Source organism: Lutjanus erythropterus, chromosome 13 (assembly GCF_056507025.1).
Source record: "Lutjanus erythropterus isolate fLutEry1 chromosome 13, fLutEry1.hap2, whole genome shotgun sequence".
Classification (NCBI taxonomy): Eukaryota; Metazoa; Chordata; class Actinopteri; order Lutjaniformes; family Lutjanidae; genus Lutjanus; species Lutjanus erythropterus.
In genome coordinates, this window is record NC_139329.1 from 4,662,703 (window position 1) to 4,689,798 (window position 27,096).

Below are 27,096 nucleotides of genomic sequence, written 5' to 3' on the forward strand. Positions count from 1 at the left end.
ACTCGTCTGTGCTGTGAGCGCGCCGCGGTGGTGACAGTCGCCATTTTATTTTGAAAATCAAACTGAACTGGAGGCACAGCGACCCTTCCATTTCGTCAAGTTTGTTGTGAGACACAAGAAGGGATGAACATCTGAATTACTTTCTTGGGAGCACGGTGAGATTTATAATATATCTGAGAAACAGCCGTCGACAGCTTTCTGTTTAACACTGAAGCAACGATATTAATACGGAGGATGGCGTTAGCCACCACCGCGGAGGGGTCTATTCGCCGAAAAGCAGCTGTCATATTGGTCATATCAAGAAAGTAACAATTTCTTAATTAATCAACGTTTCTCATAGTTCTTAATGGCTATATTGGTCAAATGTTTGCTGGAGACGATATTGACATTGGTTAGGTGTAACGTTCACGCGTCATTACAATATAGTTAGCATTTGCAATTAGCCATAACGCTAGCAATTCCATAGATTAGTCGGAGCCCATAGAAACAAGCTAACGTTAACAAGGTTAATGCTAACGTTAGCTGGCACGGTCGCACAAACCCCGTCCGCAATACTCGCGGCCTTCAAGCTCAGAACCAAGGCATGTGTAGCGGCTTCGGAAGCTTGGTCGTCGGTTAAGTAGTTAAAACGCTTATTAAAATTGTGCACAAACGTAAACGCGTAATGTTAACTGGTTTTGCCGATTCATACACACGAGCTCGGAACGGGCTCGTGTTGCTAGTGTTAGCTTCACGTAAATGCTAATGTAATAGCATTAGCCCGTAGCCTACAGGGAGTTGGTAACATTTCACAAAGGTTAATGTTAACGTTGGTATTGACCACAGGCAGGTTATGCTGATTAGTAGAGATGTGAATATAGAATAAAGGCCCAAATTACGACTTATTAAGCGATTATGCTAACTAGATTTAGCTATTGTTACCGGACATAATGTTGACGCTAGATAAATAATTCAGTAAACATGTTGGCTAATGTTAACTTCAACTTCTCCATAGCAAGTGTGTGGTGATGTTAGCTTACGTAGCTAGGTTGCTGCCCCACTTGCCACAGCAGTATAGTCTTCTAGCCTAGTTGTTTTAAATCCATTAACTTATTTCGCCACATAAAATGGCAAATTTAACATTAAGTAACATGTAGATAGCTTGCGCGAAGCTGTCAAGATTTGCTAACTTACATTAGCTTGCTCTTTGTTTCAGTGAATGATTCTGTCTCTTAGAAATTCCCGATTAGCTGCTTTTAATGATACGTGCTTTAGTATTGGTTGATAAAGTTGTAGTCATCGTATCATTGTAAACTCAGAAGTTGGTTACTTGGGTGAGCAACTGAATTAGTCTATATTCCCGACATAAAGGTACAGTCGAGGCCTAGTACAAGCTACTGGCACGGCAAGTTTATGTAACTCAACAATATCTCCGGGAAGATAGTGCACTAAATCACGTAGCTTTCACGCATATTTACCGTAGATTAGGATTTCATTCGCAAATAAATGTCTGGGCATCAGGCGCTTAAAAACAGTTGACTGCACCTCTGGGTCTGTTGTGCACGTAGGCCTCAAAGCCTGTCACAATATTTAGTGTTGTCAATGGATTGTAAATATTGCTCTGCATGAAAGTAAGACTACAGCAATACAAGTTTAGTTAATGGAGGTCACAGAGGAATTGCATCTTTTGTTTCTAATGCTAAACATTTTCTTTGTCTTAAAAATTACTTAACTCTCTGTTCTTTCATTACAGATGCTGAACTTGATTTTAAACTGAAGGACTCTACCTAGCACTGGGAGCCACTGATCGGAAAACTCATTTGGAAGCCAACATTTTCACACCTTTTGGGGGGGGGGAGCAGAAGTAACCTATCACTGAAGTGACTAAAGGGGAATAATGGTGATTTTGCGCCGTGCTCGGCCGCCTGCTTCCGCCCCAACCAGCAATGAATCTTGACTCGCTCTCGCTGGCTTTGTCTCAAATCAGCTATCTGGTGGACAATTTAACAAAGAAAAATTACCGAGCCAGCCAGCAAGAAATACAGCATGTAAGTGATCTCAAACACATCAACTACATTTTTTTTCTTTTTCAACACAGATCTTATAGTTTTATTCATGTGAAGTGTCTGAAGTTTCCTGGTGTCCGCATAATGTTCTGACGTTTTCCTTGTGCTTTCCCAGATTGTAAATCGTCACGGTCCTGAGGCAGACAGGCATCTACTACGCTGTCTCTTCTCCCATGTGGATTTCAGTGGCGATGGTAAAAGCAGTGGCAAGGACTTTCATCAGGTAATTTTTGATTAGAAACACCTTAATGTTTATTTTATTTTATTATTATTATTATTATTTATTATTTTTTTGTGTGTGTGTGTGTTTCCCATTTCCTTGGATACGCGTCCAGCCAGGTGGCAGAAAATGCATTAATACCATTTAAAATGAGCACTGATCACTTTCTGCAAAATAATATGGTTACCTTTTAGAAGGAAATCAGTATTAGACACTTATTCTTGAGGGGGGGATTGGCGATTCAGTGAGAAATATCAGCTTGTAGCAGTAGAGCCCCTTTCTATACAAATGTGCTTGCTTGTCTTGACTTGGTTTGACTCGGGGAACCAGCCAGCATGGCTGAGAGTTGCATCTCCATTACAACTAGTGTTGTCACAATATCAAAAATTTTGACTTCTATACCAATACTCAGGTTAGTATCACAATACTTGAGATTAAAACAGTACTAGTTTGATACTCTAACAGATCAGAAACCCAACGTATGACCCACAGAGTGTGCAAAATACATTTACAATGAAATCTCAACTATCTCATTTTAATTTAATACACAGGGTAAGGTAAGTTGCAAATTAGATTTGACTTCAGATGTTAACATATGTATTATAGCCCTGTCTTGCACAGTGTCCATGTATTGTTCCATGAATAGTTCCAAAAATACAAAGTGTGATTTTACCAACAGGCCATTCCCACTACAACATTAATCCAGCAACCCATTTTTATGGGCCTTGTTATGTTCTCTAAATTTACAGTGGGAGTCAGTGTGCCCCTTTTACTTTACATTCTGTATGACACTTCAGAGCCACTGTAGCTGAGAACTGACATGTAGATATTGCTATAAGCCCTATGTTCTTTAGCTCTTAAACATTTTAAAAAACAATAAAAATGATACCTCGTAGTGCAGCTGGCAACATTGTAGAAAGCTGCAGTAGAAAATGCAAGTTGAAAATATTAAACTTGAGTGCCATGTTTGCCTGTATCGCTTTGCAGAGTGTGGACTAGCAGAACCATTGCTTGTGCAAAGACTGCTGCTGAGCTCTGGGGAAGAGAGCTGGATATGAAACTGGAATTTCTTGAAATTCTAATACTGAACCATTTTTAATTTAAAAAAACAAAAACGAACAAAAAAAAAAAACTAACCAGCACTAAAAGGGACACAGGAAAGAAACTAAACTTCAACCCACAGAGATTAGGTTAGAAGCTACAATAATACCAAGTGCTGAACACAGAAATTTTAAAAACGGCTTTCTCTGTTGTTCTGCATAGATGTGAGTTTAGTCTTGTAATATAAGGTCTATGTGCAACACACACGTTTGTGTGTGGCTACACTTTTGAGATGGTCCAACTTGGGCTCAACTTGGCACAGCTCACTACGTCATAATTGGTAATGGAAATGCAGATCAGTGCGGCATGGTTTGACTTGCTGTGGCCAAAAGTGCCAATTGATTCAATAATTTAATGTGATAAGTCACAGATCCCTGTGGGAACATAACAGTTATACTTTTGTCTTTCATATTTAAAATGTTCAGTGCAAGAAGAACTGTTTCACACTGACAAATCCACTGTGGTTTCACATCTCCTTTTTTTCGTTAGTAGGATCACTCAGGAGACAGGATGAGACTTCAATAACTAGTCTGGCCTTCAGAAAGCCCAATGTTGATCAAGTTAAATTTATAGGCAAATAAGATTGTCGTAGTAACAAGATTTTCTTGTTTTTTATCTTCAACAAATTTATCAATGAATATTCAATATTTTAAAATGTAGCGGTAAAAGTCAATTTTATTGTGACATATTCGGTCATGTAAAGTAGAATTATAGAGTCTTTGTATTTAACCAGGGGGGTCCAGGGGCCAATACAGGTTCTAAGTCAGCACATTGGTCGGGGGTACTGAAACTGTCCCATGCCATGAATAGGCAAGCCTTCCCGACCATACAGTACTGTTGGATTACATGATATTCTCGCCATTTGTCAGAACAGTAAACCTGAAACTAACAGTAGGTCTGTGACTTAGTGCACCAGTGCCTGCAATATAACCCAAGCGTGTTTGGTTGTGACACATTTTCCTCCCAGTGCATTATATAGCTGTCACAGAGTACACTGAAACTGAAACTGAACTTGACAAACTTGTATGTTTCTCATTAACCTAGCTGTAGTCATGCAGTAAAAACAAAAGATTTCACTGTGTTATTAAAATACTGGTCTCAGACAATATCTGATAAATTGGACATGTGCTGCGCCACATTATTGTGGTTGGTTGATTGCTTATCTGCAATCAAGCACCTAATTTCAATTTCAGCGGACAGTATACACTTTTGAACTGGGAAAAAGGAAACTGTTGGTATTAATCTACTGTTTAAAAGGAAACAGTTTTCACAGGCCAGCTGATTCTGTCTTTGGGACATTGTCTGTGTATTCAGCAGCATTTGGAAACTTGACAGCTAGCCCAGTCAGCCAGGGTTTTCTATCTGACAGAGATGTCCAATGTGTATAGTAAAGAGAGACAATACTTACAATACTTACAACTGAGTTCTCTGTACTGAAAGCTGTACCTCGTGGGATATTGATCATTTTGTGCCCATCACTTTTAAATATGGCAGAGTTTTATCCTGCATCAGCTTGGAGTCTCTCATCATAGCTCTCTGTGGTGCTGTGTGTTTTCTGCCCCTGTTTGCGCATATATCTCAGAAGTCACTGGGAAACATATATTATGTAAATTATTTCTCTTATCTTACATAAATTGGCAGATTTTTTTGATGCACTGTCTTAATGGGATGCTTGGTTCCACATTTTATTTATGGTAGAATTGAATTGAGTTAATAACACCTATTGTTTCATAGTGATTCTTGTGGGAGACTTAACTGTCTTATCTTATTCTTCACCTGCCTCTGTTCTCTTTACTCTTCTTTTCGGTATGTTTTGCTTTTCAACTTGCCCAAGACACAGTTTCTGATCCAGGAGTGTGTGTCGCTGATATCAAAGCCAAACTTTATCTCTACTCTGTGTTACGCCATTGACAATCCCCTGCACTACCAGAAGGTAAGAAGCAGATGCCAGAATTTTGGTATTATTACTGTGGTAGCCTGAATGTATAGCAGTAGGGTTGGGCAATGTAACTGAATAATTTTTCACAATAAAATGTTTCATTTAAGTCTATCAATTATTATGGATAATTTTTAATGACCTATGTTAAATAAGGACCATGAGAAAAAAAGTTGAATTCAACCACTTGCTTTGAATTCAGCTGCCTTAATTTGAATTTACCCACTTAATTTCTCAAGACACACAGGTAATAGAGTTAATATACTAAAAATACCGTCATACTGGCAAGCTGACCTGTCCTTTTACAATAACAATTTCCTCACCATCCACGCTCATTTTCTCACTTGATGCTGTTTCCGTTTTTGTGTCACATGTTGATGGTGCAGCTGCACAACAAAACTTAAGTGATTAGCTGTTTGCATGTCACTTGTAGCACACTCCATTATTAAGGGAAATTATAGGCTGTTTATGACCCAAGGCATGTTTGTCATGTGCTTTCATGACAGTTTGCCTTTAATCCATTTAAGTGGAACTTCTGAATATTTATTGAACAATTTTGCACTTGATGAAGTATCCATTGCTGATACATGTCACTATTGTTTTTTTTTGTTTAAGCCTATATAATAGCCCTTATTTGTAGAAAAGAAAATGAGTTGAGGAAAGGCATACTTCTGAAGTAAAGAAAATAAAGTCATAGGTTCTAATTAACTGAATTAAAAATCCGCTTTTATCAGTTCTACATAGATACAAAATACACTGGCCTTTGATTAACATGTTGGGGCAAAACTATCAGCCATCAACTCAGACACTCATGACAGACGTGTGTGAATTGAAAAAAATATGTATTTGATCTATATAAAAGTGTTTAAACTGTCTTTCAGAGTTTGAAGCCATCTGCCCACTTATTCACTCAACTGAGTAAAGTTCTTAAGCTCAGCAAGGTCCAAGAGGTAAGCCAGCTCTTAAATGGGCTTCATTAATTACTAATCTGAAACATGGATCTATAGTATATGATTTAGATTTTGCAGTTATGAAACACTGATTGTCGCACAGGAGTCAAACAATTGGCATTTTAAATTGTTCTTTTATTTCCCAGGTGATATTTGGCCTTGCTTTGCTCAACTCCAGCAACGCAGACCTTCGTGGTTTTGGTAAGAAATTACAGTAAAGCTCAACATATTAAACCTGTAGCAAACAGGAGCTGAAACACTGTTTGTAAGTAGCAATACAGAAGTTATTGTGAAAAGTATTAAAATTTGTCAAATCAATAAATGCCATATTGCCAATAAATTACTTTTTGGAAGGTAAAACAGCAAGTTGGCACAAATCCCCAAATTACTTTTAATGATATGTTTGGACAAGTTAAGTTCTTTTATGTTAAACCAAAAATGAACTTGTATTGAAGAGATGGCATTAAATAAACAAATACAGGTCATCACCCATTAGTATTGTTGAATGATACAGTACCTCCATGTGTGATATTGCATTCTCAAGCTGTTTGCAGTCATTATCGCTATGACACGGGGAACAAAAGATGTAACAATGAAGTAGCTGAACAACATGGATGTGCTTAAAACTAATTACGAAGTTTTGAGTTTCATACACACAACCAAATACTTTTGTCATAGATCTAACCTAGGTAATACCAGTTCCACAGATCCCTGAAACATTTAAAATATGTCAAAAGTAGTTTAAATGTAAGATGTCACTGTCTGCACTTCCAACAAAAACTTGAACACAACTTTTCCATGTAATTGATTAGAACTAAGAACAGTTAAAGCACTTAAGAATAAAGTTTGTTTATTACTGAGGATGTGCCATAGATTGTAGCAAGATTAAAATTTCACCATTTGGACAAACATGCACTGTCTATACAGATCAATGGTGTGTTCGCAGCAAGAGTCAGGATGAGAGAATTATTGAATGACTTGTTAATCAGCACACCTTTGCTTACAGTGATTGCATTTCAGAATAATAGTTGGTACTTCTTCATGAAGTGAATGCTGCATTTCATGAAGTTGTGAAAAAGGCATGCAGGAAAGAAGTTGTGTGATTTAATGTCGGCTCATTAGTACAGAGAAAATTCTACAAAAGCAAATCTGTGCTTTTTTCAATCAGTAAGAATGTGTTTTCTTAAGTATTCATTTTGTTTCTCAGCTGCGCAGTTCATCAAGCAGAAACTTCCAGACCTTCTGCGGTCATACGTTGACGCGGATCTTGGAGGAAACCAGGAAGGTGGCTTCCAAGACATTGCCATAGAGGTCTTGCACCTGCTGCTCTCCCATCTACTGTTTGGTCAGAAGGGAGCCAGTGGGGTAGGGCAAGAGCAGATTGACGCCTTCCTCAAGACACTTTGCCGAGGTATGGAGGATAAACACAAATTAAGTGCAACCATCTTATTCGGGTGTAGGCTGCTTCAGGATTTGACTATGTGTAGCTTTGTCAGGCTGAACAGAAATTATGTGCCATATTTGTTTTGTGTGTTGTGTTTCAGATTTCCCCCAGGAGCGCTGCCCTGTGGTGCTCGCACCACTGCTATACCCTGAAAAACGGGACATTCTCATGGACAGGATCCTGCCAGACTCGGGGGAGTTAGCTAAGACCATGATGGAGAGTTCTCTTGCAGAATTCATGCAAGAAGTTGGCTATGGCTTCTGTGCTAGGTGAATTTATGTTAAAGTTCTTTTAAGCTACATTCAATACATTCAAATATATTTTTAAAATCCTCTTGTGTACACAAATCATTTTGAGTGTAATTCCAGTGAATGGAGTGAATTATGTGAAAGAACACTTGAGGTGCATACAGATTTGCAAATTGCATATCAAGGTACATTGTAGCTTGCATAATAGATGACTGAGACATTTAAAACAGATCTGACAGACACCTTCAGTTCTCAAATTTGGACTTGTGATTGTTGCAGAACATGTTCCGCAACAACAAAAGTATTAAAAAAAAAAAAAAATGGCCAGAATATTAGAACCGAAAACAAGGTCAATGCCCAGTTTAGTTTTTTTCACTGTCCTATTCCAAATACAATTTCAGTATGATTTTTATTTATGAATGTTAAAGATGGTGTATCATAGTCATGACTGATCTGTTTTTGCTGCCTGTTTCTCTAGTCTGGATGAGTGCAGAAACATAATCCTCCAGTATGGAGTGAGAGAGGTGACAGCCAGCCAGGTAGCCAGGGTCCTGGGCATGATGGCTCGTACCCACTCTGGCCTAACTGATGGCATCCCACTGCAGGTGAGTTATCTGGTGCAGAGGACGTGGGCAGTCACAAGTTGAAGATCGCTTTGTCTACTTAAGTTGTGAAACTAAGTTTGCTTGGTCTAGGCTTTATGCACTTTCATGGAAAATATCCAGATATTATGAAAGTGGTAGGATCAATTTAAAACAGATTTTCTTTGATTTTGTTTCCTGGATCTGCTGGGGTAACTTTGTCTTTTTGCTACATTGTTAATATTATTCAATATTGAATATTTAAAACATTGGTTGATGCTGGTTTGAGAGTACTAGCTTCTAGATTAAAGTCAAATTTTACATATATCTCACGATCACAAATCATAATAAATCCATTGCTTTACAATCTGCACAGTGTACGACACCCTCTGTCACTCAAACCCTTGATTCAAAACAAAACCATGTTCTTATAATTTCAGTACACCAGAGCTTATGTTTTCTATTCTTTTGTGTTTTCTCTTACAGTCCATCTCTGCTCCAGGAAGTGGTATCTGGAGTGATGGTAAAGATAAGAACGATGGCTCGCAGGCACACACTTGGAATGTTGAGGTTCTCATCGATGTTGTGAAAGAAGTGGTAAGTGAGCCATTTGTTCAATGTTTATTAATTTCCACCGACTGCCACTTACAACATCTTACGGAAATGTAAACAGTTTTGAGTGGCGAGAAGGAGTGCACTTTGGAGTTGCAGTGAAATTTGTGTGTAAACTCCCCTTTCGCTCTTAAACTTTGATGGTATTTTGCCGACACTAACATGTTACACTGAAATATCTGGTATTTGTGATTCTCTATTTTTCACAAAGCCACAATTCTTCCGGAATATTACAGAGTACTGAGGGCTTATGTACCCAGCATTTTACAGCACTGAATTACATTTGTCATGATACTTAAGGTTGTACCTTTCAAAAGGTAGTGTGGTTTCACTTACTGTCTTTTTGTCTGTGCTCTAGAATCCCAACCTGAACTTCAAAGAGGTGACATATGAACTGGACCACCCGGGCTTTATAATCCGGGACAGTAAAGGCCTGCATATAGTGGTGTATGGCATTCAGAGAGGGTTAGGCATGGAGGTCTTCCCTGTTGATCTCATCTATCGGCCATGGAAACATGCCGAGGGACAGGTAACTGACCAATAGCTGTACCATCAGGATGATGTGATTCAATATGTATTTAATTTAAGTGGGAAACTTAAATTGAATTGTTGCTGTCTGAAGTAAGAGTAAAAGTGAATGCCAAGTAGGAATTGATTTCTGTGTCTAGACACAGTGTGGTTTGAGTGGTTAAGGTTGGGGCTTGTATTCCCTTATGAAATGTCTTAACTGCTGTGTTTCTGTTTCCAGTTGTCATTCATTCAACACTCCCTGATGAGCCCAGAAGTGTTTTGCTTCGCTGACTACCCTTGCCACACTGTGGCCATTGACATCCTTAAGGCCCCACCAGAGGATGACAACAGGGAGATTGCCACTTGGTATGGAGTTTGTTGCTTGGTCATTAAGTTTAAGGCTCTATATTTACTCTATAATTCTATAGGGCCGATGCCATAATGATGCTACAGTGTGTTTTACTGATTGTCCCTCACTATTCACAGGAAAAGTCTGGACCTGGTGGAAAGCCTGCTTAGGCTATCTGAAGTGGGCCAGTATGAGCAGGTGAAGCAGCTGTTTGGTTTCCCAATCAAGCACTGCCCAGACATGTTGGTGCTGGCTTTGCTGCAGATCTCCACCTCCTGGCACACACTGCGCCATGAACTCATCTCTACTCTAATGCCCATCTTTCTGGGCAACCACCCGAACTCTGCCATTATCCTGCACTACGCCTGGCATGGACAGGTTGGTGTTAGACGCTGTTTTGCTGTTCATGCTTACTGAGTTCAAGTCAAGAGGTCATTTTATCTCCTCTGTGGCCTTCGGTACTTTAAAGTTATTTGTTGTACTGGTGAAATTCCCGTAAAGTTTTGTGTTTTTTGTCTTAATATTATAATAAAACATGTTCCCTATTTTTCCAGGGACAGTCTCCCTCCATCCGTCAGCTAATTATGCATTCAATGGCTGAGTGGTACATGAGAGGGGAGCAGTATGACCAGGCCAAGCTGTCTCGCATCCTGGATGTGGCCCAGGACTTGAAGGTTTGTCAGAATAGAATAATCACTGACATGATGAATTCTCTGATATTAATTGTCAAGTTAAAGCAGAATAGTTAGGCAGTAGTGCTGTAGCACACAAGAATATGGCATTGAAAAATATTCCTCCACGGGATTTTTTTCAATTTACTAATTCTGGTCAACATTACAATGAAATAAGACAATTTAGGTGACACAGGACCATATGTCCTGTAGTGGTTTTTAGCTTTATCCAAAATATTAAGCCATGTTTTTTTTTTGTTTTTTCCCCCTTTAGTCTCTATCGATGTTGCTGAATGGTACTCCATTTGCCTTTGTTATTGACCTTGCTGCACTTGCCTCTCGCCGTGAATACCTCAAACTTGATAAATGGCTGACTGACAAAATCAGAGAGCATGGGGTAAGTCTGCAAATTGACTTATAGGCAGTTATTCTCAAAGATGCTGTCATTGTATTTTCAACATATTACCCTAAGGATATTGTATTTAACTAGAATTCTGTGTTGTGTCAGGAACCTTTTATCCAGGCATGTGTGACATTCCTGAAGAGGCGCTGTCCATCTATTATGGGGGGGTTGGCCCCTGACAAGGATCAGCCTAAAAGCGCCCAGCTTCCCCCAGAGACCTTAGCCACCATGCTGGCCTGCCTGCAGTCCTGTGCTGGGTGAGAATCTCTATTACTGTATTTTGAGTTTTCCTTAGTTTTAAACTTAAATGGCTAATGATCTTGTGCTCAAAACCGATGAAGCCCAGTTTTGCTTATATTAAATGGTGTTTGGACCATAGTTATTTTTAGACACCAATGACTCTAACCCTTCAATACATTAAGATGTGTTTTGCTTGTTTTGTTTTGCTTTTTTCCTCAGGAGTGTGTCCCAGGAGCTGTCAGAGACGATCCTGACCATGGTTGCCAACTGCAGCAATGTAATGAATAAAGCCCGGCAGCCACCGCCAGGGGTAATGCCAAAGGGTCGTGCCCCCAGCACCAGCAGCCTGGATGCCATCTCTCCTGTACAGGTATTGTCATGTGAAAACTGCATCATGCCTCTGCAGGCAAACTTTGAAATGGCTTTTTTATGTTAGGGATTTGTGTCAACTAGGCCGGTCTACTTAATTCTCTTTCTTGTTTTTCTCTAGATGGACCCTCTGTCTGGCATGGGTTCTTTGAACCTGGGGGGCACAGCCACCTCCCACACTCAAAGCATGCAGGGTTTCCCAACCTCTCTGAGCTCAGCTTTCAGTAATCCCCAATCCCCTGCAAAGGCTTTTCCACCGCTCTCGAACCCCAACTCCAGCACACCATTTGGGGGCATTGGCAGCTTGTCCTCGCAGCTCCCTGGTATGGACTCTGGTACTATGCTGTTTTATTATTTTATCTTAAGACAAACCAGCAAGACATATATTCATACTAATATAGTCATAGCCATTTGACTCTTTGCTAAATGTAAATATTGTGTATACAGTAAGTCCAATCACAGTATGGCATAGCTTGATCCTTAACTGTAGTTTGTCCCATGTAATGAAATTCAGAAAAAGGGAAAACAAAGTTAAATTTAGTCACTCAATACTTGGAGCATACATAATACAGCATATAAAACTGAACAAACTTCAGAGTACGACGATAATAGTCCAGAGGGTGAGGTAGGTGTGCATTGAAATGATTGAAGTGTTATGTTACTTGCAGGTCCCTTGGGCTCAGGCATTGGCTCTGGTATCGGCTCTAGTCTGGGGATGCAGACAGTAAACACCGATCCTTTTGGCACCAGGAAGATGAGCACACCAGGCCTGAACCCGCCTACCTTTCAGCAGAGTAAGATGAAGGCCTGTAAGTGGTGGTGGTAGTGGTGTGACTGAGAGCCCTGCCCTGCTCAGCACTGTATTTCCTCTGCACTGATGATGATTATCATCTTAATTTATTTCTAATACACCTTAGCGTGCCTCACATACAGTTTACAAGACTAGCTTCATTTGTCTTCATGTTGAGCTTTTAAAAGACTCATGTAATTTTAACCTCTTGTAAACACTTAAAGTGTATGACTTTAATGTTATTTTTAATTTCATGTCATACAACTCAAAAAGTTTGTGTCTTAGAGGAAATACAGTTCAGTCTTCCATTCCTTGTCTGCTTATGCCGACAGCCCCACTTTAGTTTAATCTGTTTTAAGCATCAAAAAGGGCTCTAACCTGACAAGATCAGTTAGAATGCTTTTTGATTTCTGATGTATCATTTAATTGCACAATGATTTCCACCAATGAGTCAGTTACTTGGCTCATGCTCCATCAGCGTTGGAATAGAACTCAAGTAAATGATTGTTATGGTTAAAAATGTATTTTTCTACTCTTTTTCCAGCTGACCTTTCTCAGGTGTGGCCCGAGGCAAACCAGCACTTTAGTAAGGAGATAGATGATGAAGCAAACAGTTATTTCCAGCGGATCTACAACCACCCACCTCACCCAACTATGTCTGTGGATGAAGTATGTAGTGACATTTATTTGTTTTTGCCAAAAGCACAAACTAACCTAAATCTAACGTATGTGCTCAGGGAATTATTTGCTGTTGCTGATGAGTATCTACACTTGGCTAATCTCAGTAATGTTGCTGCTTGTCAAATTTACTCGTGTCCCTCTACATTATTACCCCCTTACTAGGTACTGGAAATGCTGCAGAGGTTCAAGGACTCTACCATCAAGCGGGAGCGAGAAGTGTTCAATTGCATGCTACGGAACTTGTTTGAGGAGTACCGATTCTTCCCCCAGTACCCAGACAAGGAGCTGCACATCACTGCCTGCCTTTTTGGTGGCATTATCGAGAAGGGTCTAGTCACCTACATGGCCCTGGGCTTGGCCCTCCGATATGTTCTTGAAGCCTTAAGAAAACCTTATGGGTCCAAAATGTATTACTTTGGAATTGCTGCTCTAGATAGGTTTAAAAACAGGTACAAAAATATTTCCTTTTGTAAAATATGCATTAATATAATAAGTTTTCTCGTGTCAGGCTGACATATCTTTTATATTTCTAGACTAAAGGACTACCCTCAATATTGTCAACATCTGGCTTCAATTGCCCACTTCTTGCAATTTCCCCACCATTTACAAGAGGTAATCAGGTTTCCTTAATTTATCTTTGCTCACCATTGTAAAGTCTTATGTCCTATCTATAGATGAAACTATATGAAAACTGTATATCATGATTATAATGACCAAAATGATCACGTTTATTATTGTGGTATCATTAAAATGTTATGAGAATGTTCAAAATGTACTAAATACACACTGAAATCATTTCACAATGTAAGTGTTTCCACTGACACAGATCAAACCCATGTTGATGCTGCGCCTGCATCTTGGAAACTTGCTAACTTTGGTTGATGCTTGAAAGTATTTACTGAGTTTTTCAAAGTGCTATACATGATTATGCAAACATGATTATCAGGATAACGAAAATTTGAAATGGGTAATACTAATAGTTGGGAATTTTATTGTGAAACCAATTATCGTTTGATCCTTAGTCCCAGATTTGACTACAGGACAGGCTTTCCACATACAGATAAATTAAATCTCTCGCTCTGCACCTTTCAATATCCTGTGTGTGCAGTATATCGAGTATGGCCAACAGTCACGGGACCCTCCGGTGAAGATGCAAGGCTCCATCACCACGCCTGGAAGTCTGGCACTGGCACATGTTCAAGCACAGGCCCAGTCGCAGCAACCAGGTGGCCCCAAAGCCCCACAGCCAGGTCAGCCCAGCACTCTAGTCACCACCACCACAACTACAACCACCGCAGCCAAGACCACCACCATCACAAGGCCTACACCCAGCAGCTTCAAGAAGGATGTCCCTGTGAGTTTGGCTTTGTTGAGATCTTAAAGCTCTTATATATAGCTTCACAATTCTTTCACTTGGTTTGGTTTTCTACATGTAAAGTGATGAATAGTATAAAGACTTCTGTTTCTAAGGTAACTGTTCTTGTTCCTATCTGCAGCCCTCAATAAACACAACCAACATTGACACCCTGCTGGTGGCCACTGACCAAACAGAAAGGATTGTAGAGCCTCCAGAGAATGTCCAGGAGAAGATTGCTTTTATATTCAACAACCTCTCTCAGTCCAACATGACACAGAAGGTAAAGTGAAACAGACAAAACATACATGTATGCGAATACCTTGATGGTCAAAAAGGTTTTTGTTAAAACCACATTTGCATTTTCAGGTTGAGGAGTTGAAAGAGACAGTGAAGGAGGAGTTCATGCCCTGGGTGTCTCAGTATCTGGTGATGAAGCGTGTCAGCATTGAGCCCAACTTCCACAGTCTCTATTCTAACTTTCTGGATACTCTGAAGAACCCCGAGTTTGTCAAGATGGTCCTAAATGAGACTTACAGGAATATCAAGGTACAGCAGTGGGGGATAAGATGGTAACTTGAGGAGTTTAAAATCTTGCAAAAAAACAAAAAAAAAACATTTTAAAAAGTTTGCTGCCTGCTATAGAGGCCACATTCTTGAGTGTTTTCCCTTTTATTACTTGCCAAGTTGCACACAGGTGCAGCACTCCTGAGGAGAGATTATAGATTGTAAAATACTGACACTCTCCACCTCCTCTCCATTTCTTTTAGGTTTTGTTGACCTCTGATAAGGCAGCTGCCAATTTCTCTGATCGCTCCCTGCTGAAGAATCTGGGCCACTGGTTGGGCATGATTACACTGGCCAAAAACAAGCCTATCCTTTATACAGTAAGAATTTGTTTTTTGTTTCTGTTGTTTCATTACGAGATGGGTCTCCTCTGGGCTTTCCTGTTGGCTGACAAATGTTTTCTTCTTTTCTTAGGATCTGGAAGTCAAATCTCTGTTACTGGAGGCCTATGTGAAAGGTCAGCAGGAGCTTCTGTATGTGGTTCCCTTTGTGGCCAAAGTTTTGGAGTCCAGTCTACGAAGCATGGTGAGGAGCATAGGTGTAGACTAAGAGCTGTATCCATGCCATTGATCTCATACCATTGCCAGTATAAAATGTCATGCTGCCTTATTTACTCCAGACAAAAATTACTCTAGATTTCTGTATTTGTTTACCTGATTCTGCTGTTTGAGGGTTTTCTGGAATCTTCATAGTGATTTAACTAATATGTGTGCCTCTGATGTTGTAGGTCTTCAGGCCCCAGAACCCTTGGACGATGGCCATCATGAATGTTCTCGCTGAGCTGCACCAGGAACACGACCTCAAGGTAATAGATTATACTTACTTATGTAGACTCATAACCCCAAATCAATCTGGAAAGTGAAGTACAATAAACGGTAAAGTCTACATTTCAGCATTTTCTGGATTGGTTACAGATATGTGCCAATCATGATACAGACAGTAATGCATTAAACTGAACTTGCTGAGTGTAACCCAGCTATATCCAACATTATCAGATAGTGTATTCTGTGGCATGTCATATTGTTTTCTATAACTGAAACTGAAAAAGTTAGAAAATATTGCTCACACTGTATTATTGTTTAATGCAGCTGAACCTCAAGTTTGAGATTGAAGTTCTGTGTAAGAACTTGTCTCTGGACATCAATGAGCTCAAGCCAGGAAACTTGCTTAAGGACAAAGAGAAGCTAAAGAGCCTTGAGGAGCAGCTCTCTGCACCAAAGAAAGAGGCAAAGCCTCCAGAGGAGATGTTGCCAGTTTCTACCACAGGTGGATACTCCATATTTTTATTTCACTTTGTGCTGCTTGTTTATGTTCTGTGCAACTGAATTTTGAAAGATTTGAGCTACAGCCTTGATTTAAGCTAGATATGTTTGTCTGTCCAGCTTTATCTTATCATCCTTACCTCTTGGGATTTGGCAATTTTTTTCACATGAAAACAAAACCCAGTAAAGGCTTGTCTTCCCAAATGATTGAAGAAGAAAATCATGGCCACTACCTCTGTCAGTTGGACAAAGTGTGAAAATACCCTTTAAAACCAACTGGCTCAATGGGATGGCAATGAATTAATTTTGTTTTGTTTTGTTTTTGTTGGGTTTTTTTTTTTTTTTTTTTTTTTTTTTTTTGGAATAGTTAGTAAATAATGTCAGTATCTAAAAATGCAGTTATGATTATTACAGTAATATTGTTTACCATATCACCTGTGGTCTGTCATACCTGTATGTCTTTTGCTTTGCTTTTATTTAGCCTTTTTTATGTTGCACAAGAAAATTTGTACCACTTGTTTCTGTTGTCTACATGCTTGCTTTCTGTTTATGCTGTTTGGATAATCTGCTTTTTCTTGAGATTTTAATCAAATTAGCGTTTTGTGACCAACAGGAGACTTTGTTCCATTTGCAGCTCCTCCATCAACGCCAGCTGCCACCACCACCACATGCACAACCACTGGGCCCCCCACCCCACAGTTCAGTTACCATGACATCAATGTGTATGCCTTGGCAGGTCTGGCTCCACACATCAATATAAATGTTAACGTAAGTATTGGGCACCTGCAAACCACTGAAAGAGAAGTCAGTTTTCCACTTAAAAGACAGAATACACACCTTCTCTATTGCATCATTTAAAACATTTTTCTTCTTTTGCCTGTCTTGACTTTTCTCTTGTTCTTCCTCCATTGTTTCTCTTTAGATACCTCTGCTACAGGCCCATCCTCAGTTGAAACAGTGTGTACGGCAATCAGTTGAGCGAGCTGTCCAGGAGCTGGTGCACCCTGTGGTTGACCGCTCTATCAAAATTGCTATGACAACTTGTGAGCAGATCATCAGGAAAGATTTTGCCCTGGATTCAGAGGAGTCCCGCATGCGTGTGGCTGCCCATCACATGATGAGAAACCTGACTGCCGGCATGGCCATGATCACCTGCCGCGAGCCCCTGCTCATGAGCATTGCCAGCAACCTTAAGAACAGCTTTGCTGCTGCGCTTAGGGTAAGCTGAATGCCCACATGAGTGCTTGTGTTCCTTATATTATAAACAGAGATTTCTTTCCCTGTACACCCATCCTTCATTTTGTTTTTGTCTGTTACCTTGTACCATTACCATTCCTGCTTTTTTTTTTTTTTTTTATATATATATATATATAACTTGGGGTGTTTATTCCCTCAGGCACCAACCCCCCAGCAGAGGGAAATGATGGAAGAGGCTGCAGCCAGGATTGCTCAAGACAACTGTGAATTGGCTTGCTGCTTCATTCAGAAAACAGCTGTGGAGAAGGCTGGCCCTGAAATGGACAAGAGACTTGCCACGGTGAGACACTCTGGAAACTAGCTCAGCAGCCATAAATATAAATGTATTATGTATTAACTGACTGCCGTCACTTCTGCCTGTAGTATGTGTAAAAATTGATTTTTCATTTTAACTGTCAGCATTGCAGAGTGCAGTAATCATATTTAAAATACCAGCCCCAAGACAGAGTGCCTCAGTGAATATAACCAGGGATTTTTTCTACTATCTGCAAGTAATTACAGCCAGCACTACGTTGCGCTTGATTGGTGTTGTGGGATTTTTATTGGCACGTTGATTAAAGAAGGTACTTGAACAGGTCTAATTTAGAGGTAAACCACTCTACTAGGATGTGTGTTGCTTTTGTCAGTGCAAATTGTATAATTTTCATTCATATCTTTTGTGTTACATAATTGTAAATGCATTTTACTGAATAGCAAAAGTGGGCAATTTCTTAATTGTGTTTCTACGCTTATAGGAGTTTGAGCTGAGGAAGCATGCACGCCAAGAGGGACGTCGTTACTGTGACCCCGTTGTCCTGACCTACCAGGCTGAACGTATGCCAGAGCAAATCAGACTCAAGGTAAGATCAATGTAACATCCAGTAATGCAATATACATCCAGAGAAAAAGCCATTGATACCCCTGCTAATTGCCATTTAGATGTAATATGCTGTTACCTCAGTTACTGGATCTGCCCAATAGGATAATGGTTTGGTGCTGTTTTACACCTTGTACAATGTTTGAATACTATTTCTGTTTAATATCAAACTGTGTGTTTATGTGTTGTAGGTGGGAGGAGTGGATCCCAAGCAATTGGCTGTATATGAAGAGTTTGCCAGGAACGTTCCAGGTTTCTTACCCAGTAATGATCTTTCCCAACCCACTGGGTTCTTGGCTCAGCCCATGAAGGTGAGTGTTTTGTGATCCCCATAACAGAACGTAACAGCTAAAAAGATCAGGGAAGCTAAGGTTGAAAAGTGCCACAGTGCTCATTAAAAGTGATTATGAAGCTTTATCTCCCGATTTCTGCCCATCTTGACCAAAAGCAAAAATATGTTTTCTTGACCAAAAATAAAATTAATCAATTCTTCCTGTGTCTCTCTTAACAGCAACAGGCATGGGCAACAGATGATGTGGCTCAGATCTATGATAAGTGCATGGCCGACTTGGAGCAGCACCTTCATGCCATCCCTCCAGCTCTTGCCATGAACCCCCTAACCCAGGCTCTGCGCAGCCTGCTGGAAGCTGTGGCCTTGGCCAGAAACTCCAGGGACGGCATCGCTGCACTTGGCCTACTGCAGAAGGTAGGGTAGTTACTGTAACAGTCACAGTCAAGTCTTAGGAATGCTGTCAGAGAGGCAGGGTCAAGGTTTAATCTGTTAACTTTTGTTTTACTAAGTTGGTGTCTCTGTTTCCCAGGCTGTGGAAGGTCTTCTGGATGCTACTAGTGGCGCTGATCCAGACTTGCTGCTCCGCTACAGGGAGTGCCACCTGCTGGTGCTTAAAGCCCTACAGGATGGACGTGCCTATGGACCACAGTGGTGCAATAAGCAGATCACCAGGTGAGTCGGGAAACATATGATGTCAAATCATAATTCTTCCTACTGTCTTAAACTTCTTTTACTCTCACAGATATGAATCACATAAACTTTATTGTGTAGCCTTAGGGTAGATTATTTTAAGTCTGAGCATTTATTTGAATTTGAATTTGAAGAATTGAAATGAAGTAAAATGTCCTCCCTTTTGTGCATGATGTAAGGTGGCTCCAAACAGAATAATTGCTGTTTGTTTGCAGGTGTCTGATTGAATGTCGGGATGAGTACAAATACAACGTAGAGGCAGTGGAGCTTCTAATCAGGAACCATCTCGTGAATATGCAGCAGTACGACCTGCACCTGGCACAGGTACACAGTACACACTTTGACTGAGTCACTATTTTCTTTATCTTGTATTTTGGTTTATTTATTGCAATATTAAAAAACAAAGAAAACTGTTCACTTGAAAAATATCCTTTATCACATAAGAAATTTGATGTATTGAGCACTTTGTCTTTGAACAAAATTTGTTTTCCCCTTTATTTTAAAGTGCGTCTGCTTTCCTTCTTAATGAAATAAAAGTAGCAGCCATGATCTAAGCTTGTGCAAAAAGTTGGCATGTTCTTTAACAATGAATGCTTGAAAATGTATGAACATTTGCAAAACAAAAACAATACAGCAGTCAGTAGAAACCCTTTGTATAAGATCAGATAATAAACCATTAAGACATTTTTTTATTGCAATATTAGTTATATTGTTACATCCTTATTGATCAATGGATCTGTAAACCAAGTAAAATTGCTGATATGAGCTAACCTTGGTTTTTGTTTTCTTCCAGTCAATGGAAAATGGCCTGCACTACATGGCAGTTGCATTTGCCATGCAGTTGGTGAAGCTGCTCCTGGTGGATGAACGCAGTGTCAGCCATGTCACTGAGGCAGACCTCTTCCACACAATTGAGACTTTAATGAGGACCTGTGCACACTCCAGAGCCAACGCACCTGAGGGGTAAATGACTGCATTATTAAAACAATCTTTGTTTTTCATTAGTTGATTTATTTATCCGTACATTGCAAGTATTTGGCACAGAATTGCTAAATTATGTGGAAGTCACAAAGACGCCAAATGAGCCACTGAGGTTCAGAGTACAATGTCTTTGCTAGATCGTCATGCTTTTACAACCCACTATAAATGGTGGTCCAGTATTTTTACTGGATTCCTAGTGTTGCATTGAACTTGGTCTGCATAGTGTTTATCATTTGGTTGACTTTTGCCATTGTGAAAAACTGTTCTTGTCTTGATTTCTTGCTAGAAGTCACTCAGTTTAGTACATTGCATTTCAGGACTAGTTTGAAGAAAAGGTTATCATTTTTAATGCTTATTCAAAGTTATGCTTTCACTAAAACAAAGATGGGTTTCTAGAATTTACCAAACGATGTGCCTTCAATGTTTAATGTCAACCAAATCTAGTAAAACACAAATGACTAATGTGAGAAGGGTTAAAATTGACTCTCTGTCATCTTGTGTCCTGCTGTCCAGTCTTCCCCAGCTGATGGATGTCGTTCGCTCCAACTATGAGGCCATGATTGACCGGGCCCACGGCGGACCCAACTTCATGATGCACTCGGGGATTTCACAGGCATCAGAATATGATGATCCTCCAGGCCTGAGGGAGAAGGCAGAATACCTCCTGAGGGAATGGGTCAACTTGTATCACTCAGCTGCTGCTGGCAGAGATAGCACCAAAGCCTTCTCTGCCTTTGTTGGCCAGGTAGACACTCATTTATTAGTTATGATGAACAGAAATCATTGTGAGCCTTGTTCCTTGTGTTCTTATGCTTCCCTCTTTTTTTCCTGCAGATGCACCAGCAGGGCATCCTGAAGACAGATGACCTGATCACAAGGTTCTTCCGGCTGTGCACAGAAATGTGCGTGGAGATAAGCTATCGGGCACAGGCTGAGCAGCAGCACAACCCAGCAGCCAGTGCAGCCATCATCAGAGCCAAGTGTTACCACAACCTGGATGCCTTTGTTAGGCTCATAGCCCTGCTGGTCAAACACTCTGGAGAGGCCACCAACACAGTGACAAAGATCAACCTCCTCAACAAGGTACAGCAGCGTGACAGCAAAAACATAACTGATTTATTATCTGTGACAAAGCATTCTAAAATATTAACTATTATCAACAATGCATTATAGAAAATCAACCTTTTAAATGGTGATCCATATGTCAGCTCAGATGTAGAAGTGGTACACTGTGATTTGACCCCAATTATAATCTCAACAACCCACCAGATGTGTGATGAAGACTTCTCAAATCTTTTGACAGGAATAATAACTTCTTTAAAATTTTTATCAGAGCATTTCAGAATCTTTGTTGTTGTGTTGTTTGACTGGAAAGCCTGATCTAGATTTAAATAGTTTTATCGGCATGAACAAGCAGTTTGAAGAAAATTCACATCTTGTTATATTTTATTGTAATAATTTTACTTGATTATAAAATGTCAACACCGTCAGACGATATAAATGTTCATCTCCTCTACAGATACTGTCAGCAGCCTTTGACTGTTTGGTTTACTTGATTTTGATTGCGCCCTGTATTGTTGCTCTAGGTGCTGGGTATCGTAGTTGGGGTGTTGATCCAGGACCATGACGTCCGTCAGACAGAATTCCAACAGCTGCCGTACCACCGCATTTTCATCATGCTGCTGTTGGAGCTCAATGCCCCCGAACATGTCCTGGAGACCATCAACTTCCAGACACTCACCGCCTTCTGGTAAGACATCCAAACGGATCGGTCATATCTGAAGGGTCTTCTCCTGCCAGAGATCTGTTCATTGTATTGAATAGAGATGGTTCAAGCTAGTGTTAATATTGTCTTCAAAATGAAATGTTACAAATGTTTGTCTATATATTATTGCTGTACTTTGGTTTGGACTCACCTTTTCCTTTTATCTGCAGCAATACCTTCCACATCCTGAGACCCACCAAAGCACCAGGCTTTGTCTATGCCTGGCTGGAACTCATCTCCCACCGCATCTTCATCGCCAGGATGCTAGCACACACACCACAGCAGAAGGTATGCAAGAATAAGACAAGACTATCACCTCTGCACATTCAGTCTCATTAACACACACATGTTGCTGCTTTCTGCATGTTTGTGGTTGTTGCATTTTAGTCTCATAAACTGATGTTGTCTTGAAGGGTTGGCCCATGTACGCACAGCTGCTGATTGATCTCTTCAAGTACCTGGCCCCATTCCTGAGGAATGTAGAGCTCAACAAACCTATGCAAATTCTCTACAAGGTGCGCTCTCATTTTTACCCTGATGTACTTGCAGGAGTAACAGCTGCTTCTATCAGCCTGGTTTGACAACAGTGAAACCCATGTTTGTGTCATTTTGTTGTTTGGTTGAACATTGCATTGAAACTGGGGTTCTCACAACAACCAAACTGAGATGACCCAAAATCCAAACAATACACTGTGGTACTGATATACTGATAGACCAGTGCCAATATCATGAAACTTTCTCTCTATCATAGCTGATTGTGTTGCACTTTACTTGGGTAATGATTATTCCAGCCTTATAGGATATGTTGCAATAGACATTAAATTTTTATAGCATAATATTAGTTGTTTCAGTAATTTGCAAATGTCTTTAATTACCTGCAGGGGCTAGAATCTTTGATTCTAACTCTTTGGTGTCTGATTCAATCAAAATCCAATTCTCAATTGAAGAGAAAAGGGGCACAATTTTCAGTCTCTTGCTTTGGTGTACTGTGTTTAAAATCACTTACTGATGTCCTTATTCTAACTGAAATACAACATGAAACATAACTGGTAATTAAGAAAGCCTTATTATATATATAAAAGTAAACTATTAATTAATTAATTAATTTCAAAGCATCCTACAGTCTCTTGCCTGTATGAGAAGAACAAAATGAGAGATGTGGAATTCTCTGCTGTTAATAACATGTCTCCAGCAATGGACACAGAGTTGTTTTCTTTTGTTGTTTAATGCTTTGGATTTCGAAACATAAGACTAATTATTATTATTATTATTATTATTATATCACCATTGGCTGTTTCAGGGCACACTGCGAGTGCTCCTGGTCCTGCTGCATGACTTCCCAGAGTTCCTGTGTGACTACCATTATGGCTTCTGTGATGTTATCCCACCCAACTGCATCCAGCTCCGTAACCTCATCCTCAGTGCCTTTCCACGCAACATGAGGCTCCCAGACCCGTTCACACCCAATCTCAAGGTAGACACACACACACTCACTCTTCTTTGAACATTGTTTCAAAGTCTGAAAAGTGATCTCATGAATGTGTTTTATCAACACTCTGTCTGCAGGTGGACATGCTGAGTGAAATCAACATCGCTCCCCGTATCCTCACCAACTTCACAGGCGTGATGCCTTCCCAGTTCAAGAAGGATCTGGACTCGTATCTGAAGACTCGTTCACCAGTCACTTTCTTGTCTGAGCTGCGCAGCAACCTGCAGGTAGAAGCACTGTCTGTCTCTTTTGATTGTACTTGAACAAATGCCAGTACAATTTAGCCTTAATTTGACATCTTTTTTTTTTTTTTTGTCTCCAAGGTGTCTAATGAGCCAGGAAACCGTTACAACATCCAGCTGATCAATGCTCTAGTGTTGTATGTAGGCACACAAGCAATTGCTCACATCCACAACAAGGGCAGCACCCCCTCTATGAGCACCATCACCCACTCTGCACATATGGACATCTTCCAGAACCTGGCTGTGGACCTGGACACTGAGGGTAAGGTGGCAGCATACAAACTACATCAGGTCTCTGCTAAATAGCAGTGGATAATTAAATACTTTTTGCAGTAGCTTTATTCTGGCCAACAACCCATGCCATTTCTAAATATTTTAATGTTTTTTTTTGCATGTCCATTTAACATTTAGTTTGTTGAAAATACAAAAGCTTTTTGAAAACAACGTGCTTGTTCTTGGTGTTACCCAGACCCAGATTTTAGATGTTCAACATTTGTACTCAACAAAAGTAGAGTACTCATCAGGTCTGTGCTGTTTTGTCTTTTCAGGGCGTTACCTGTTCTTGAATGCAATCGCCAATCAGCTGCGCTACCCCAACAGCCACACTCACTACTTCAGCTGCACCATGCTCTATCTGTTTGCTGAGGCCAACACCGAGGCCATCCAGGAGCAGATCACCAGGTGACAGTCTGGCATGAGTGACTGAATTATTTCAGCACAAGAAATACCATCAGACCATCACCAATCTGAAGTTTAACTACAAGGGCTGTTAGTCAAAGCTTTCTCTTCCTCTTCCAGGGTTCTGTTGGAGAGGCTGATCGTGAACAGGCCTCACCCGTGGGGTCTCCTCATCACCTTCATTGAGCTGATCAAAAATCCTGCCTTCAAGTTCTGGAGCCACGACTTTGTGCACTGTGCCCCTGAGATTGAAAAGTAGGTTCCTTGTTTGACTTGTTGTAAACAATAACTGAGCCTACACAGACAATACTTGTTAGCAGGACCAATTTAATGTTGGTTTTACTGTAGGGCTGGGAAATATATTATATAATAACCATGATTGGAGACTAGATATTGACTTATCTTTGTATTATTTGTCTTTACTTACTTAGACACATTATTTATCAGAAATAATATTAATATTTTTTGAAAGCACCAAGTCATTCTTACAGTATTGTCACAATATTGATATTGAGGTATTTGTTCAAAAATATTGTGATATTTGATTTTGTCTATATCACCCAGTCCAAACTCCACTACAAGAAAAAGTTCTACATCCTAAACCTTAATAAAACTATTTAAGTTTAATAGAGTAATGTACATAAAGTAGTCATTCATCTATAAGATGGTCTCTGTCAATGCTTGGCTATTACATATGGTATTTTTGGATTAATATTACTGCTGCATTTATGTGTGTTAAGGTTGAGTTCACTTTAACTACTGTATGTACTGGTAGGTGGTTTAATCTACAGCAGTGCTTCATATTCTATAAGATTATCACATGTTTGCACTATTTAGGAACATACAGTATGTTATTTTAGAGAAAATGTGTATATCAAGGTATATATTGTAAATCGTGAAATAGCCTAAAAATGTCAAGATATTTATAAGCCATGTTGAGAAGCCCTATTTTGATGTATTTCAGGACAATGTTGTTTGAAGACAAAGTAATGTTAGCCTCATCTTTTACCAGTTCTGCTACTCTCAATGTCTTACCTGTCCACTGTCTCCTCAGGCTGTTCCAGTCAGTAGCCCAGTGCTGCATGGGACAGAAACAGGCCCAGCAGGTGATGGAGGGCACCGGTGCCAGCTAGCCTGTGTACCAGCCAGCTCGTAGCCCTCGGGAGAGATGCCGCGGCCTTGACCCACTCCCCCACCACACACGCACACCTCCCTCTTTACTGTTGGCACTGGATAAACTGGCAACCACACATTTGAAATGTGGATGAAAGGACTACTGCTCACGGATCTAAGGAGTTAGATTTTTGTTTATCCCTTTGGGGCTGAATTGTGATGGAGAGAATGGATTGAGACATGCTGTTTAATATACTTTTTTGATGCTTTGATGTAAATATTGGAAAAAAGGGAGAACGGGAGCGTAGATAAGGGGAGAGCAATGCACATGTCAAATAAGATGTATCACGACATGTAAAGACATCTAAACATATTTTCACTCACTACCAAAGTTCTTGGTTTGCTTCCCTCCCACACAAATCCTTTTTTCTGACTTTTTTTGCGTTCAGAGGCTGAATGGTAGATGATTGAAGAAAAAAAGCCGCCTGCTACTTTCATTTGATTCCTTTTTATCCCTGAGTGAGACAGGAGGATGGAGTTTTAGGCTCCCAAGTGGGGTGGGAGTCTGCTCCTGGTGCGTCTGTGTGTTGGTGGAGGCAGTTTGCTGATGGTTTGTCCATTTGAAACTGGCTCTGGAAGTCTCTCCCTGGCACTTGTAAATTGTGCAAAGTGATGGTGACATCGTGTCTTGACAATTTGTACAAAGATCCAAATTGAAGAACAACAATAGAAGGACCAATACAGCTCATTTTGTAACATTTTGAATGTTTTGTAAATGTATTGGTCCATGTGTTGTATTTTGTAGTCCTTTCTAGTTTGCCTTTAGTTCTTGCTACTTAACTGCAGTATGCGTACATAAAGGAAATAAAGCATTCAAACTGCAACGCATTTGTGTTCATTCAGGACCATGAATAACTGGAGGATGCCAATATATCAGGTGTATCAAAAGTAAATATTAAATACCTGACCATGTACAGCTAAACTAGTGAATGTTTTAATACCGTCTTTGAATGAAGTTCTAAGGTTTTTACATCATGTTTTTCATCATCTCAATGGTATCTTTGGTACTAATGGTACTTTAAACACTGCAATGTGCTTTTATTAGAAAATGTGAAATGTTCTAGTGTATACTGTAGATCCAGAGGATTGGCTGGCCTGTCATGACTTCTCCCAGGATTGCAAGACTAGAAAATGTTACAACTCAAAACGATAAAAGGCAAATAATCTTGAAGTTTCAAAGGTATTTGAGGTTATCCAATGTGACAACTAAAATATGATATATGCACTGCTTAAAAAGAGTTAATCCCAAATTCTGAAATACATTTTCCTCTGGTCTGTAGTGCTATTTATCGATTTGGATTTCTTTGATGTGACTTGCAGAGTTTTTAATATCAGCTGTA

The 27,096-nt window shown here is 40.0% G+C and overlaps 1 protein-coding gene across 9 annotated transcripts; it reads left to right on the forward strand.

The window, feature by feature from the left end:
* On the forward strand, positions 1 to 26,580 carry cnot1 (CCR4-NOT transcription complex, subunit 1). Of its 9 annotated transcripts, none has more exons than XM_084735017.1 (49): positions 1 to 155; positions 1,733 to 2,027; positions 2,161 to 2,268; positions 5,201 to 5,299; positions 6,184 to 6,252; positions 6,399 to 6,453; positions 7,460 to 7,663; positions 7,797 to 7,965; positions 8,423 to 8,549; positions 9,012 to 9,122; positions 9,496 to 9,666; positions 9,886 to 10,013; positions 10,134 to 10,374; positions 10,551 to 10,670; positions 10,942 to 11,064; positions 11,176 to 11,327; positions 11,530 to 11,680; positions 11,801 to 12,014; positions 12,348 to 12,473; positions 13,014 to 13,138; positions 13,313 to 13,599; positions 13,684 to 13,762; positions 14,259 to 14,504; positions 14,647 to 14,787; positions 14,874 to 15,053; positions 15,275 to 15,391; positions 15,486 to 15,596; positions 15,799 to 15,876; positions 16,160 to 16,337; positions 16,947 to 17,101; positions 17,256 to 17,552; positions 17,730 to 17,870; positions 18,325 to 18,429; positions 18,638 to 18,757; positions 18,958 to 19,152; positions 19,268 to 19,410; positions 19,644 to 19,752; positions 20,222 to 20,391; positions 20,923 to 21,154; positions 21,244 to 21,492; positions 21,996 to 22,159; positions 22,345 to 22,462; positions 22,588 to 22,689; positions 23,475 to 23,648; positions 23,741 to 23,890; positions 23,987 to 24,167; positions 24,454 to 24,586; positions 24,704 to 24,838; positions 25,638 to 26,580. In XM_084735017.1, exons 2-49 carry the CDS (start codon positions 1,926 to 1,928, stop codon positions 25,714 to 25,716), a joined length of 7,164 nt encoding a protein of 2,387 aa, XP_084591143.1. In that variant the 5' UTR covers positions 1 to 155; positions 1,733 to 1,925; the 3' UTR covers positions 25,717 to 26,580. The 9 variants fall into 9 exon arrangements, with proteins under 9 accessions (XP_084591143.1, XP_084591147.1, XP_084591141.1 ...); XM_084735021.1 differs by having other exon boundaries at positions 16,968 to 17,101; XM_084735015.1 differs by having other exon boundaries at positions 13,684 to 13,761; positions 14,249 to 14,504.
* The last annotated feature ends 516 nt before the right edge of the window (positions 26,581 to 27,096 follow it).

What these genes read in the sequence shown, in the direction of transcription:
- cnot1 (XM_084735015.1), top strand. Translation starts at nt 1,926, where the DNA reads ATGAATCTTGACTCGCTCTCGCTGGCTTTGTCTCAAATCAGCTATCTG. An exon ending in GTGGCAAGGACTTTCATCAG is followed by an intron (nt 2,269 to 5,200) that starts GTAATTTTTGAT and finishes AACTTGCCCAAG; the next exon opens with ACACAGTTTCTGATCCAGGA. An exon ending in ATGCCATCTCTCCTGTACAG is followed by an intron (nt 11,681 to 11,800) that starts GTATTGTCATGT and finishes GTTTTTCTCTAG; the next exon opens with ATGGACCCTCTGTCTGGCAT.